This window comes from Crocodylus porosus, unplaced genomic scaffold (genome assembly GCF_001723895.1).
Source record: "Crocodylus porosus isolate Cpor-Errol unplaced genomic scaffold, CroPor_comp1, whole genome shotgun sequence".
NCBI lineage: Eukaryota > Metazoa > Chordata > Crocodylia > Crocodylidae > Crocodylus > Crocodylus porosus.
Window position 1 is genome coordinate 18,050,243 of NW_017728907.1, and position 15,396 is coordinate 18,065,638.

General features: G+C 47.2%; 1 protein-coding gene across 2 annotated transcripts in view; it reads right to left on the bottom strand.

The window, feature by feature from the left end:
* Positions 1-15,396, bottom strand: part of ASTN1 (astrotactin 1) — a 207,519-nt gene that overhangs the window by 70,728 nt on the left and 121,395 nt on the right. For both annotated transcript variants that reach the window (XR_002100181.1, XM_019530886.1), the window contains exon 8: positions 14,942-15,026. Coding sequence is in view for 1 of the 2 variants with exons in the window: in XM_019530886.1 (XP_019386431.1) it covers positions 14,942-15,026 (85 nt within the window). In the remaining variant the exon portion in view is untranslated. The remainder of the gene's footprint in view (positions 1-14,941; positions 15,027-15,396) is intronic.

Here is a 15,396-nt window from a genome sequence, read left to right on the forward strand (position 1 = left end):
TATAAACAATTTTGTGAGGCATAAAAAAGGAGTGGGCTTTACAGCATTTCAAACAGTCCACCATACCCATCTGCATCACTGCTCTTACCCCATGGCAAGTGGAAATTAAACTGTAGTAACTGAGCCCACTTTCATGGAGAGCTAAGCCACAAGGACCCAAAAAAAAGGTAGTGGCAGAATAAAGAGAAAGATCCTAAATGAGGCTTTGCAGAGAGATTTTGGGGGCATCTTAATACCTCTAAGCAAATCTGTTCCCAAATTGTGATCCTCAGTAGCTATGAATGTAGAGCTCAACACTTGTATTGTACTAGGAATCTGAATGACGCAACCCATTGTGCTGTACAAACAGAGAACAAAATCATGATCCCAGACTCAATCCATTTGTAACCCTGTAACTTTAAGGGGAAAGTGCAACAGGCTAAGCAAGCTGTGCAGGGCTGCTCAGGGGGTGGGCCATTCAGAAAAGGGGAAACACCTGAAGGTGGCTGAGAAGACATGTGACCAGAAGGGGTGGTGCTGAGAGGCATATAAGCCCAGTGTTTGGAGCAAGGAGGGCAGTCTGACTCTGCATACTGCAGGGAATGGATCTCCTGGGAGATAGGGGCTGCAGGAGGCAGCCGGGCAAGCACCCTAGCCACCCATAAGAGCTGGGAGGTAAGAACTCAAAGAGAATTAGCGCTTGCAGGAAGGCATAGATCCAGAGTGGGAGAGACTTTTGGACTGAATGATCATTTGTATTTGCAATGCATTTAAGTTGATGTCACAGGACCAGTGTGCCCAAAAAAGGACAAATAGGAGGCCATAGGGATGCCCAAGGGCCACCTGGTATAGAGCCCTTCCAGGGTCTAGGATAGGGGTGGGCAATGTCTGGTCCACAGCAGACTCCATTCCCCAGCAGCTCCTGCCCACATCACTGCAGCCAGTTTCCATGGAGATCCCAGGTGTGGTGCAGCTATGACAACATGGGGCCAGGGTTTCCATGAAGACCGGCCCCAGCAGCGCTGGCAGGGTGGGCAGCTGGGCGGGAACTGCTCTGGGGCTGGGATCTTGCAGCATTGACAGCATGGTCCAGAGCTGCGGCAGAGCTGTGATTCACTGCCCACACACCCCAAGCAGGGACATGCAGGCAGCACATCATCTGCCCCAGCTCTGGACCATATTGTCACCACTGCAAGATCTCAGCTCTGGCCCCAGAGAAGCTCCCCACCCTGCCAGTGCTGCTGGGGCCAGTCTCCATGGAAACCCTGGCCCCTGCTGTCATGGCACCACTGCTGCTGGGGTTTCCATGGAAACTGGCCACAGTGATGTGGGCAGAGACTGCTGGGAAATGGAGGCCAGCTGGATCTGCCTTTTTGCCCAGCCCTGGTCTAGGACTTAGTGGGCTGCATAGGACCAAAACCCAAACCATCTGGAGGCTGGGGACAGTAGTCCTGCAAAGTCAGAGACTTTATGGTGGGAGAGGGGTGGAGGGAGGGAGAGACTGAGCCCCGCTAAAGGGGCCAGGGGCTGATGAAGCATGAGCAGCCTTGCCTAGGCCAGCGGCACTAGGATGCTGGGTTAGGCTATAAGCAGCCCTGCCTTGGGCCAAGGATGCCAGGGGGATTAAGTTAACCTGGGAACACCCTTGCCTAGGCCCAGAAACCCCAGGGACACAGAAACTGGGACCAGGAGCCTGAGATACAGAAAGGGCTGAGGCTGAGAAAGTCAAGCAAGAACAAGTGGGACAGAGATGGAGCCCTGTAGCCAGAATAAAAGTGGCTAAAGCCAAGACAGCAAAGGCCCCTACAGGAATGTTGTCAGAATAACATCTGTAAGGCATGGGCATGGCTACAGGAGAGAACAGAGACCATGATTATTCCCTTAAGGCAGCTTGTGCTGTAAGGAATGGATAGAGCCAGGGGGCTACACCTCAGAGCTGGAGGAACAAGATGGATGCCAGCCGGGCACACAAGACAATCAATAGCAGAAGGACTAAGGCTCATTTCGGGGCCCTGGGACAGCTTCCCTAAGTATTATTAGTTGCTTCAAGGCATGGCAGGAAAGGTGAAACAGGAGGGTACCCCAAAGTGTAAGAGTGGGTCTGGAGGTGCTTGGCCATCAGGGGTCATCATGGTCACTTCTGGGGCCTCAGTCCTGCTACACCAAGGAATGATTACTTAAAGCGGTCTTCAGCATGGATAATAAAAACTTATGCAGCGTTTTAAAAAAGTATTAAACAGAAGCTTCTGTGTTTGGCACTTAACAGAGGATCTGAGAACTTGGTTGATGTAATCCCACATGGATGGATTGCCATCTTACTGCCATCAAACCAAAGCATGGTCCAGAACCCTGAGTCTAAGCAGCTCATCAGACCTGCACAATGAAAACTGTGCAACGTCTGCAGTCACCAGCACAGCAGAGAGTGATGTAGCTATTATCGCATCTAGCAGTTTTCAGAGCCTCAGTGACTGGATACCCATTTTCAGTTGGGTAAACTGAGTTCTGTCTTTGGCACAAGTGCAAAATGCATACCTCTGGATTCACTGCATAACACCTTCATCACTCAGCTACTTTGACCCTTAAAAATGGAGCTATGCTTGGGTTGGAAAAAATTCTAGAGGTGCTCGGGTGGCAATTTGTTTCATGTTCACAAGAAGAATTTGGATGAGATGGAGATAAATTATAAAAATCATTCGAAGCCCCATTATAGGAACTGCTGTGCAAAGCGGCAGCCAGACTTCAGAAATGATCACAAAATTGTAAAAATTCTCATTAAATGTGAAACGCAGCACAGGTATTGAGCTACTTAGAGCAGACAAGCTTTCAAGAACCCCTATAAATAGTGAAGGCCCTAGCCACAGGAAGAGGAGCCTGAATTAAATATCACTCGACTGCTCTCCATTTCTGAAACAAAATCTGACAAGTTCAAAGAAACGTGAAATGACCCCAAAATTTCCAAAAGTTTGGGGGAGAAACTCAAGATGGATGGCTGAAAGAAAAAACCACTCGCACTGCCTTATTGGGACATTCGTGATGAGTAGCAGGATTTTCAAATGCACATGAATGATTTAAAGCCACACACTGAAAGATACGCAGAAGGTAGGGCAAGGTGGCATGTAAGAGACAAATTGGTTCAGGGAGGTATGGGCTTTTGCAGGCAGTGGCCTACTTCGTCGGATGCTATGAAAGATACGATGGAATGCATGAAGGGTATCTCACCTTAACACCATGAAGTAAGATGTGGAAGCACTAAGCATCAGTAGCGTAGCTCAGGCAGTGCACCGACTTGGACGGGAGGAAAAATAGCAGCCGCTACTATGACCACACAGGTGTGCTAGTGGTACAGTAGCAGCCAGAAGTTGCTCCTGCCCCCCATGCATTGCAGCTGCCTCAAGTACCCAGCTGCTTTATGTCTCTGCTAAGCATAGTCTGTCATGTTCATCTAGGCATTGGGAAGTGTAAGGATAAAGTCTAGATCTCCTAGCCTGACAAAGCACAAGTGCTGCCATTGAAGGAAATGTCTCCAAGTGCAAAATTAGCAAGAAATGGAAGCAGAATGGAAAAAAAACCACCCTAAACCAATGAAACTACCTGCAATCCCTGCTCATACTGGCCTAAAGATGGTGCAGATTTACTGCATTAAATGGGGATCACTCTTCTTACTTTTTTATGTTGAGCTGTTGGCACAACACATCAAGTAGAAGTGTATTCATATACAGTAATTGCAGTAACAGCCATCAGATTCCAGAGGAAATCATTACTGATAAAACAGTCCATTCAGCAAGTCTCTTTGATGTGTCAGTTCCAGCATGCCACGTCAAATCTTTAACAGGCACAAAGTACAAGCAGCAAAGCCTCTTAGTAGGATTCTCTCCTGGCCAAGCAGGTGGTTCTGAACTGGCTTTGAGGTTTCTGCACCAATGGGATTTTCCTTACTGCCCTTTTTCTCCCCTTATCCATATTTTCATCTCCTGTGTCCAGCATTTCTTTCTTCTTATGCATGGGAGCTATTCCAGCCGAAGAGAGGTTAAAAGGAAACAAAAAAACAGAAGAGTTAAGAACACAGTCTTAAGGTGTCCATTCTCCAGGCTAGGAAGTACAAGAAAAATACAAAGGAAGTGAACTGAAACTTGCTTGCTCTATGTATACTAGGCTAGAGTGATCATTTGGTTCTGCTCCTGGTAGCTATAGCAGTCACGAGGTCAGTAACTGCTGCTTCCAAGTGTAGTGGAAGAAAGGGGGTTTGATAGCAACAGACTTCTACCAACCTGGTGTGGAGTCTTGGTAGGCCCCCAGCATCCCAGAAACAAGTCCCTGGATAGCCTGGCATGGAGAACCTTCCACTCCCTATGCTATGGGCTTTTATTTCTTTATAAAAGCTCACATTGGGTGGAAGTACTGGAGATCTCAAGAGTTTGGAGCAATGTGCCAGGGACTGAAATGCTAAGGACGAGTACTTGCCAGAAAATCATTGTTCTTGGATAAGTGAATGGGAAGCTGCCACCTTGAATAATTACAGTATTGCACCTGCAAGAGCAGATGAACATCTTGAGGACTCTGCCACATTTGTACTGCTCAACCTCAATGCACGCATCAAAGCAGGGTCATGCATCCAAAACATCATGCCACCTCTGGGGCATCCCTAGTGAATTCCTTCATCTTCCACACATCATAACCGCCACATCTCCACTTACCCATGCTCCTCTGATCACATTCTGCAACTGCTCTACATTGGGTTTAATTGCTAAATTGGCATTAAAATGAAAAAATCAGAGAAGAGTTTTGAGATAGAGGCGGCATTCCTCTCCCCAGGCCCCAGTTCAAAGAAATCTCTGCTCAGGGCCGGAAAAAGAGAACATCAGACTTAATGTGCTCTCTTCTGCAATCCTCCGGCGCGTAACGGCACAGCAGGGGTTGCTGGGAAACGAAGTCTTTGATGATCTTCTCTTCCCGCTGTGAAGACTAATGACTTCAAAGAGGGCATCCTGCCAAGGATGGGGCTTCCATGGAAAATCTAACTGCAGTGTAATTAGACAAGAGGAGTAAAGTTTTGCTAACTTATCTGAAAAATAGCAGCCTGCCCCTTGCCCTTTAAAATACATTCAGCTTCACTTTTGCAGAACAATTGTAAAAGGGGGCCTGCAGTAGAGTTGCTAGGGAGATTCTTGCAAGCACTGAGCAGCTGCATTTCACAGCCTGCGGCTTTGCTCTTCAGCCGGAAGTCCCACCCTTGTCACTGCCTGTGTATAAATGAAGGGCATGGCTGGGTGCACAGGAGACTGTCTGAGGATGCCAGAGACAAGTCATACTTTGGGCCTGGATGAGCTCAGACAAGTCACTTCCTCTCTTTGTCTTCTGTTTGTCTTTCCACTCTGTCTGCCTGCTCTACTTAAGAAGCTCCGCTAGGCCAGGACTGTCTCTGACCATGAGCAGGTCTACATTACACCCCCACCACTCCCAGGGAGAACTGCTCTCTAGTGTATCCTTTCCATAAACTCCTGGCTGCATGAAACAAACAGATTAATGTGGTGGTGATGCCAGTCTCAAATGTTCAGTCTCTGGCATGCTCAGAGTGGCAGCCACGGGTGCCCCTTGTATACAGCTTCACCATCTCAGTTCCAGGTTTCATTTGTACAGGCAGAAGTGTCTGCGTGGGACGTGGTTGAAGGCAGTGCTGCAGCCTCTGTATCTGCCCAGGCCATGAGCCTTAAGCTTGGTAGGCACTTCAAGGTGCCATGGAAATATCAATAACTAATAATAATGATGCAGAGCAACCAGTCCTTGTTCTTCAAGCTGTCCCATGAAATGAGAGCAAAAATCTATGCTTCAAATGATGTCTGTTTAAATTTAGAACTTAAAAGGGAGCTGCCTTAACCAGCCTGGGAGTTCACAGCTGTTCTCAACAGAAGGGAGAAGCAAGCACACCGGCTTCATTTTAAGAAGAGCTGGAAAAATGTTATGGCCGGTCATAATGGTTATGGGCGCTGCATGCGTACCTAGCCAAAGGGCAATCAGCTTTTGGTTAGAAGACAACTGCTGCAACAGTCAGGAAAAAAGTTTTCCTTTGCTTACAATATTGGATAATTGGTCAGATGGATTGGATATTTTTGCCTGCCTCAGAAGTATCCATTGCTGGCTATTGCTGGAGACAGGCAATTGCAAGACTGATGTTAACTCCCCCAGCTTCATCCACATCTATCTTAGAGACTTGAATCTCATCAGTCTGGGCCAAGGGCAAAGTTATTTAATTGATATTGGCACTTGCACCTCCAGACAAGGGAAGCGCCAATGAATTTTCACAGGAAGAATGACTCTCCTAGCGCATGTGCCTTGTTTCTTCCATTGGTAATATTCTGTCTCTTTGTTTAATCACCTCCTTCTCCCCTTTTCCCATTTCAAGACCCTCTGTGACAGACACCATGGGGGTCTAACAACACTGCTCTCTGCTGCTGGATGAGTGTCATGAGGGGCTTCAAGGCCCTTACTCACCCTCCCTCAGCAGCCAAAAATAAAGAATGACACTGAAGCCAAACACCTTGTCACATGAGACAAATGGGGCTATCTTGTCAATCCAAGGGTACCTGGCTCTGGATCCTGCATCTGAGGACAGAGGTAACTGAGCTATACAACACAGGTATCAGGCCAAACTTTGAAACCAGAGAAGTGTGAGCCCGCATGAGCCAGTTTCTGGCTCCTTCAAACCTTGCCTTAGTTAGATTCACCTTCCTTGATGCCTGTAACAAGTCAGTAAGAGCCAGGCCTTCTGAAACCCAGCCTGCAATAATTCAGGTAAATACTTGCTCTTCAAACCTAATCTGTGCTTTGCTTCACTTCTGACTCTATCCCATTTGAATAATGCGATTCTGCATTTATTTTGGTTCTGAGAAGCTTAGTTCCCTGCAAGCTCCAAAACACTTTCACATGGATCTCACCCAGCTTGGCATTAGAGAACCTCACAGAGACTAAACAGCATCAATGTGAATATGTGTGTGTGTGGGGGGGGGGGGAAGGAAAATCCTAGGCACATGGAGGGCATATGAAGGTAAATGTGCTTCTCTTGAACAAGCAACAAGCCACAGAGTAAGAGAAAGAAGAGCTAATACGGAATAATCACATTTGTGGGCAGAACAACATTGACAAGGTCTGAGCATGGAGAATGCAATCTGGGTAGAAGGGGGAAGGGAGCCTCCGCAAAGCAGAACAGACAGCATGTCTAGCAAATCCTGTCCAGAGGCTCTGTGAGTAGCCAAAAATTTCTGGTGGACTTATAAAGGGCTCCAAGCATGGATAAAAGAGGATCACTAAGATAGAACAGAGCAAGAGAAGATCAATTTCTTTTAGCATGCTAAATAAGAGATGAAGCATCTCTTCACCAGTACGCCGCCCCAGTGAACTCAACCTCAACCCTGCTCTGATATGCTGGACAGTCATCACCATCAAATGGCCCACGTGGGAGGAGTTTGGTGGTTCTGGTCCAGGTCTCCTGGGATGAGCATCTGCAGCACAAAAGCCACCACTGCAATGAGCAACTATAGACCCCTTTGTTAGCAGCCTCCTTGGAGCACCCCAAGACTGAAGTCCTCATATCTTACTGGAGAGCAGAGATGAGCGGGCTGGGATTCCTGCCTGACAAAAGAGCATAGGCCAGGACTGGTCATTTCAAGAAGCACTGCCATCCCCCCTAATAATCTTCAATTTTCTTAAGGCAGCAATTTTCTCAACATGAGCAGAGAGGGCCTGGCTCCTCAGGTCTCCTCCCATGAGGGGAGCTGGGAGCCTGTTTTTCTCCAGCCTGCAGTTGTTTCCTGTCTCTCATGGGCTCCCAGCTGTGACCAACAGGCTTGGTAACAAGCATCCCAGAAAGATGGCAACAGACCCCTGCGTAAAAAGATACCACTTGGGGAGGGAGAAGGCAAAATAGAATTGGGAAGGAGGGATCCATGTGAGGAGGGACCAGCCCTGCTAGAGGAGGAATAAGATGAAATCTGGAATAGGAGAGAAATCCAGACTCTGATAGTCAGAGGAAGAGAAAGGACAGAACCACTACAGTTGGGGACCTTTCGCGCCAAAGCAGGAAGGATGGGAAGCATCCACAAAAGGGGAGCAGAAAAGCAGAAGACCCAAAAGGGCACTAATTTATAGGATGAGAGAGGTGGACTTCTGGGTGGGGGAAGGAGTCACTACAGGGAAGATACCCAGTAAGCAGAGAAAGGCTGCAAAGGATTTGGCAAGGGGAGAGGAGGCGAAGGGAGGGGGAGAAGCCTACCATGGATGAAGGAAAGAAAATGAAGGCAAGTGTTTTCAGCAGAAAGAACAAAAGGGAATGCAACATTTCTAGAGTCCTGGCTTCTCAGCAAGCTGCCTTTGGAAGTCATTGCCCATCCTGCCAAGTTGTGTCCACACTGGGAATGCTGGTACCTGCAGAGCAACCTTGGCGAAAACCACAGTACAGATAGACTACACTATGAGACGGGGCTCACACAACCCTGGAGTGCCTGCATTAAAACCAATGTTCTGGTTGCTCTAGCTATGCCAGCACAAACTCCGCTTTCTTTTGGCTTCCATTTCTAAAAAGTCTATAACGGGTTAATAAGTGACTAATAGTTTTGCAAGCATACGGCACACATGAGCAGCACATATGTCATAACTCAAAAGCAATTTACTGATCTGTTGGATATAGTAGCTATCTACAGACATATTCACTAACCCTTTAAACTCTCCTTACAAATGAAACCTTAATGCCCAAGTCTAGATTCATCCAAAGATCATCACCAAAAGCTGTTTCAAATGGTTCATCTTTCTGCATTGCCCTTTATCACCTTGGGCCTTCCTAGAGTGGGAATTAAGATAATGCATGACTAACTGCACCAAGGAGGAACAGTCTTCACATCAAGCTGGGTACCTTTCCAAAAAGAGCCATTGTAGCACAAACACAGCATGTGGGCTTGACACAGGAATTCAGGGCAAGGTTTTTACAGCCTTCTACCAGGAAGTTGGACTAGGTCAGTGGTGCACAACCTCCAGCCTGTGGAACTGTATCATCTGGCCTGCAGGGCTCCCCACAGGTCTAGAAATTTGGCAACAGGGGAGTGGTGGCAGCATTAATTGCTTCCAAATTTCTGAACCTGTGAGAAGCTCTGCCGACTGGATGACATTAGGGGTGCACCAAAAAAAGGAAAATTAACATTATCGGCAATTGGCTTTTTTTGGCTGATAATGTCACCAATAAATGCCGTGTGCACGCACGCAAATGCAGCGCAACATGCAAGCAGCCAGGAGCGCAACCCAACAACATGGAGAGCAGCATCCGGTTGGTAAATCTGTTGTGGGTGAAGGGGCAAGGGGGGTGCAGACCAAGGCCCCTGCAGTGAGAGGGAGTGGGGCTGGTGCTGGGGCAGGCTCTGCACAGCTGGGGCAGGGCACAGGACAGAACTGCGGCTTGTCCAGGGGATGGGGGTGGTGGGGTGGCTCCTGCCACTGCAAGCACACTGGGAGGCATAGGGAGCATGTACCTCCCAGATCCATGTGTGGGGTGAGGGCAGGCTGCCACTGTGGGCTGGGGCCAGGTGTGGCACCAGGCTTTTCCCGCTGCTGAGGTTGGGTTGGGGCTGTGCTCAGGGTGAGCAGTGGTGGAGCTGGGCGAGTGGCCATGGGGGCTGCAGCCACCCCAAAATTTACCCCAAAATTGGCTGCCCCCAACCCCAGTCCACAGCAGCAGTCCACTCTCACCCCATGCATGGATCCAGGTGGCACATGCCCCCCATGTCGTCCCGGGGTGTGTGCAGCAGCAGAAGCCCCCCCCCCATCCCTGGATGAGCTGAAGCTCTGCCCCATACCCCATCCTGCCCCAGCTGTGCAGCGCCTGCCCCAGCACCAGCCCCACTCCCTCTCTCACCACAGGGACCTTGGTCTGCCCTGTCCATGCCCTTTCCTTCCCCGACAACAAACTTACCAGCTGGATGCTGCTCTGCATGCTGCCGGGCCGCATAATGACAATTGGATTGGAATCAGCCAATATGGCTTGTTAAAAATCAGCCAACAGTATCAGCCCAAAAAAATCTCTATCAGTGCACCCCTAGATAACATGGCCCTGCCCTAAGCACACTGGGCTGCTGCACAGCCAGATCTGGGTACATGGGATGGGGCCAGCGTACAGCTGGATCTGAGCACATGGGATCAGGCCAGCGCACAATGATATCTGGTGCAGCAGCACCCCACTTGCTGATCCTGCACAGGATCCAGCCTGTCAAATGATCCCATGCCACTCATCCAAGCCCATGGGGTTGGAAGGTTGGGCACCACTGACCCAGATGATTGTAAGAGCTACTACTAGTCTCAAGACCTTTGAAATGGAGCTATATGGAAAGTAGGGCCTAGATGCTTTTATTACTTTATTTACCAAACAGTATATGGCTTCCATGCCAGAACAGAGTAGTAGTACTAGAAAAAGACCCAATTCTTAAAGAGAGCTTCCCAAAACCACCCATCCTGGCTTTTAATGAGCACCGAACCTCGCTAACCTCATCACCAGAAGCAAACTTCCTACAGCCCAAAACACACCAAATGGATCTAGACCATGCCATGACAAGAAATGTAAAACCTGACAACAATATCTCCACCACTCCCACAATTACTACACCCCACAACAGAGCCATCAGCTTTCCTGGATCTTACAGCTCCAGACATGTAATACATCTCATTCAATGCAGTAAATGCCCTGATGAAAAATACATAGGAGAGACCAAACAACAACTGCGCACCAGAATGAACGCACACTGGAAATCTATCAAAGACAAAAATACCCAATTACCCACATTTCTCACAAGAAAACCACTCTCTCTACAATCTCTCAGTTCTAATCTTCAAAGGGAATTTACAAGACACCTTTCACAAATGAGCCTATGAGCTTCACTTCATCAACCTACTGGATACAAAAAATTATGGACTAAATATAGACCTTGGATTTATGACACATTATAACCTGCCTAAGACCTGACTCCCCAGGTACCTCTCCACTATTTGCCAGTTATATTCATTCCCCAACCCCCTCCCTTCCACCTCCCTTCCTCCCGCTCAATCTCCTATTTACATTGACTCCAATTTACATTGTCACCGACTTTCTTGCATACATCCCAGCCTCTGGCTTCTTTTCTATTCATTCCATCTAGGAAGGGCACAGACCAACTGCAGATGCTTCCTCAGCCTGATGAAGGGTGTATGTGTCCGAAGGCTTGCAAAAAATAATTCTTTCCAACTATTTGAGTTGGTCTAATAAATAATATCAGATTTACCCAAAAAACCTTGTTCGCCTATGTCCTTAAACCAACTCTGCAACAACCTACACCACTAGAACAGAGTAGTAGAACATTTCAGGTGATCAGCTATGGCTTCAGAAACACAAATTTCAGACCCATTTGAAACTTTTGCTGAAGGTTGCTCATAGCACCCATAAGAACCACATGCCCATAGCTCCAGATGGTCCATTCAAGCTGGATGTCTGGCTTTCAATACATTGCCTTGTATACGGTTCACTATAGAAACAGGTGTGCCTCAATCATGCTATGGGCAACTAAGCTTGTGAGGACCTTCACCTTGGTTCCCATGACATTTCTGATGCCTACGCAAGAACAAGATATTACCTCCTTACATCAAAGCTTTTTGGCATAACTTTAAAATTGGAAAGCATATTTGAGGGTTTTGGCCCCACATTTATGCAAATATACTGAAACACAATACATCTGCAATCCTTTTACATCAAAAAGATGTGAACAGATATGAACAATGAATGGGCACAAGGAGTAATTGAAAAACAACAGCAGAAAGGTGATAGTGACAGACGTGATGAAACCTGGGAAGACTCCCAAGGCAAGGACGGACACACACACACACACACACACACACGCACAGAGTATGGGAGAGGGGATGAGTGACAGAATTAGGACCTGGTTGCACGTCACATTTAGGACATGCTAACTGCACTAAAAATGCTAGTGTCTGAGCATTTGAGCAACAAAACACATGCCAAGTGCCATCCTAGGGTAGCAAAGTGAGGGCTTTTCTGGCAGGGAGTATTTCCAGATTGTATTACCTGACAAACAGGTCTCACGAGGTATGCAGGAGCAACACTGAGCAGAGAGAGAAGTAATCCAGGTATGAATGCTGGCACCAGAATCATTCCTCTCCTCTGAGAGGATTTATCTGCCATCTAGCAGTACAGCAATAAGTGAAGGTTAGCTAAAAACATGTGCGAGTTTTTACTAGCTGGGGCCTGTCTGGGGACCTGGACTCCCTTTCTGCACTGCCACATTATATCAAAACCTGTGAGGATGGCTCACACCTTTTATTTTTTGGTGGGCCCTGTATAACGGTGGCCATCTTCTTCTGAGGGAGAAAAGGAGCGTGCCTTATACATTTATTCATCCAGGAACGACTGAAAGAATAGAACTGAGGCATACAAACTAGAGTGTCAGCTGCTGGATTTTGAGGGAGCTGTGGCAATTATCCACTAGTTGAGGACCTGGTGCCTTCCTACCCAAAGGTAATTCCCTCATTCCCAAATCAGACATTGTTGGACCAAAAACTGAGGCTGCTTCCAAAAACAGAAATGAGTGCATTCAGAAAATGGGGACTTCTTATTGAAACAAGGAAATTTGGGTCTGAAAACCATGGCAACTTTCAGTTTAGCTTATCAGTACTTAAAAGATGCACTGCAAACAGCATCTGTCTCATCTTTTCCCACATGAATCAAGAGTCTAATTCAACCAATTTTCAACATGCTTAGGCAGCGCTCAATACACTGAAAATTCTGCTCTTAATTTGGACCTGCCCGGAGCAGCATCCATTGCTGGCTGCAAGATGCCCGCATCAGCGTATCTGAAAATAGGACTCTCTTAGCTCTGATGTAACGGGATGTAGGTAATCAGCCCAGCCTTGCTCTCGGCACTGCTGCTCTGCAAAGCACTCCTTCTCTGTGAGTATTTGCATTGCAAGTTATTTTTCCTCAGACTCATTAGTTTGCATTTTACTTGGCTGCATCTCATTTTGTTATTTTCTAGACCATGGTTCGAGTCTCTCCAGGCCTCTTTATATTATTTCTGCCTGGTATCTGAAAGACCTGGTATCATTTGCAAATAAAATTACTGTGCGTCACTGAAAGCTGAGCTAGACAGGAGAGGATGGCCTTGCCGTTGTGGCACAATACAGAGCTCCGGAGATCAGGGAGCAGTTTCTAAGATAGCTACTGTATCCCTGCATTACCTTGAATAGTCACAGAAAGAAAAACTGAGTCACACAGGTACTATGCAGGTGAAGCTGTAACGACTTCACAGCTTCCTGGAACCCTACAGCAGCAGTAGGGGTGGATCTCAGAGCTGTCAGCCCCCACTACGCGCATGGCTACCACTTGGATTAAGAGAGCCACGATACTGGGCAGTATCCTGATCTTCTCTCTAGGCTTTGTGTTAACACTAGAGGGCAATGTATCCACACAAACGAGCCTTTAGAGCCAGGACAAAATTCATTCAGAATTCAAATTAAGCTACAGACTCAGTACTGATGGGAGGAGCTGGAGGTGCTGGGCACACAGGCTTTGGCTCACAGCTAGCGGAGGAGAACCTTAGGCAGGAAAACAGTGCTGTTTGTATTCAGCAGAGGGTATTAGGTTCACATCTGCACTAGTGAGGCCAAAGCAATCCTCCCTTCCCTCTCTCTCTAGGATGTTAGGAGGCTTAAGTATCAAGCACACTGATGAAAGACATTTTGATTATTATGGTTAGACAAAAGCATAAAGTCCAGTCAGAACAACAAACCCAGCCACTGGTCCTTGCCCCTAAACTTAGAGCATCATTGCTGCTATTGCCTGTTATTTAAGGTTTATTTTGGTCCACTTGATGGTACACAGCAATCTATACACCTCCTGAGTCCACAGCCATAGATTATGCCCAGTGTCCACCCTTCAATTTAAAACTGCAGTCCTGAATCCTTAGCTTTCATTTAAAACTTGTATTTTTCTAGCACGTGGGATTGCAAATGTAACATTCCAAAACAAAGCAAGCACAAAACCGTAGGATCCTGGATGATGGATGAGAGTGCTAAGGTGTCGGCTGCCCCTATTAACCCAGTGGCTGTTTGCTCTGAAACCTAACAATGATAATTTAAATAATCAGTCTTATTCACTGCTGATCATTTTCACACAAATATCTAGCCAATGTGCCAGTCTCTCAAAGTGTCTCCCATTTCTTCCTGGCTGCCAGCTGTTCTTGAGCTAGCTAACAACTTCTACAATGCAGCCTAAAGCTTTGTGGCATGCTGAAAATTAACGGGTACCATAAAACACATCACATAAGATCTTCAGCTGGTATAAACTGGCACTGGCTCAGGATCTCGCCCGTTGAGCATAACATAAGCATGAAGAGCAGACCGAATTCTATACTGAATGGATCATTCATTTCCACATTTAATTCAATAAAGAGCTGCTTTCCCCCACCACACATTTACACTTTTGCAGTATTTCTACTCTGCTGGTCACCAGAAACCAAAAGGCCCTTGCAGCAAAATTTAAACCCAGCTTGCTCCAGAGTACTCTTCTCCAGTGTAATTTTAGTTCATTTTTCAATGAAAAGTGCACTCCCTTAGCCCACCACATGTATCCAAAAAGATCTACTGTCTATAAAGCCCACCTTCCCATGGAAGTTAGTCTGTAAATAGCCTTATAAAGCTGGCAATCATTGACCCAAAATAAAGTAACCTCAGAAAACTCTGGCCAAGTTGTCCTCTTTGTTCTCCTCCAGTAACCAGACTCCATTAAGGAGCCTCAGTCTGCAGTTTCCGGGCCCTTTGGCTCAAGCAGCTGAGGTTCACTGCTGTTCATTTCCCCCCCAAGACAACTTTTCCATAAGGACACCATAGCTGGGATTGGTTGCGCAGTCAGGAGATTCTTGCTGTTCGTGATGATGGGACTTACCCCTGGTTTGTGCCCCACTCGTTCCGGATACAGAGATGTTTGTGCACAGGGTCCTTCATGTAACCTTCATAGCAAAGGCACTCACCTAAGAACAAGAAAAAGGACATAAGGGAGTATGAATGGTACCAGCTGCTGCTGGAGGCAGGATGCTGAACTAGATGAACCAAGGGTCTGATCTTCTCCTCCTAATCAAACCAGCTAAGGAGAACCCCAGGCTGAGGTGGCACTCACAATAGACAGGTTCCCTGTGTCAGGAAAATCTGAAGGACAAAGAGCACAGATTACCTTCATCCCTGCCCTGGGATCAACAGCAGGTGCCACAACACTGAAGGAGATGAATCATCACTCTCATCAGAGGATCACCTTTCCTTTCCCCAGAAATTACCACGGCAGTCAGTGTCAGTCCCCAACTCCTGCTTTAAAGGCGGGTAGCTCTACACAAACAGCAAATCTTC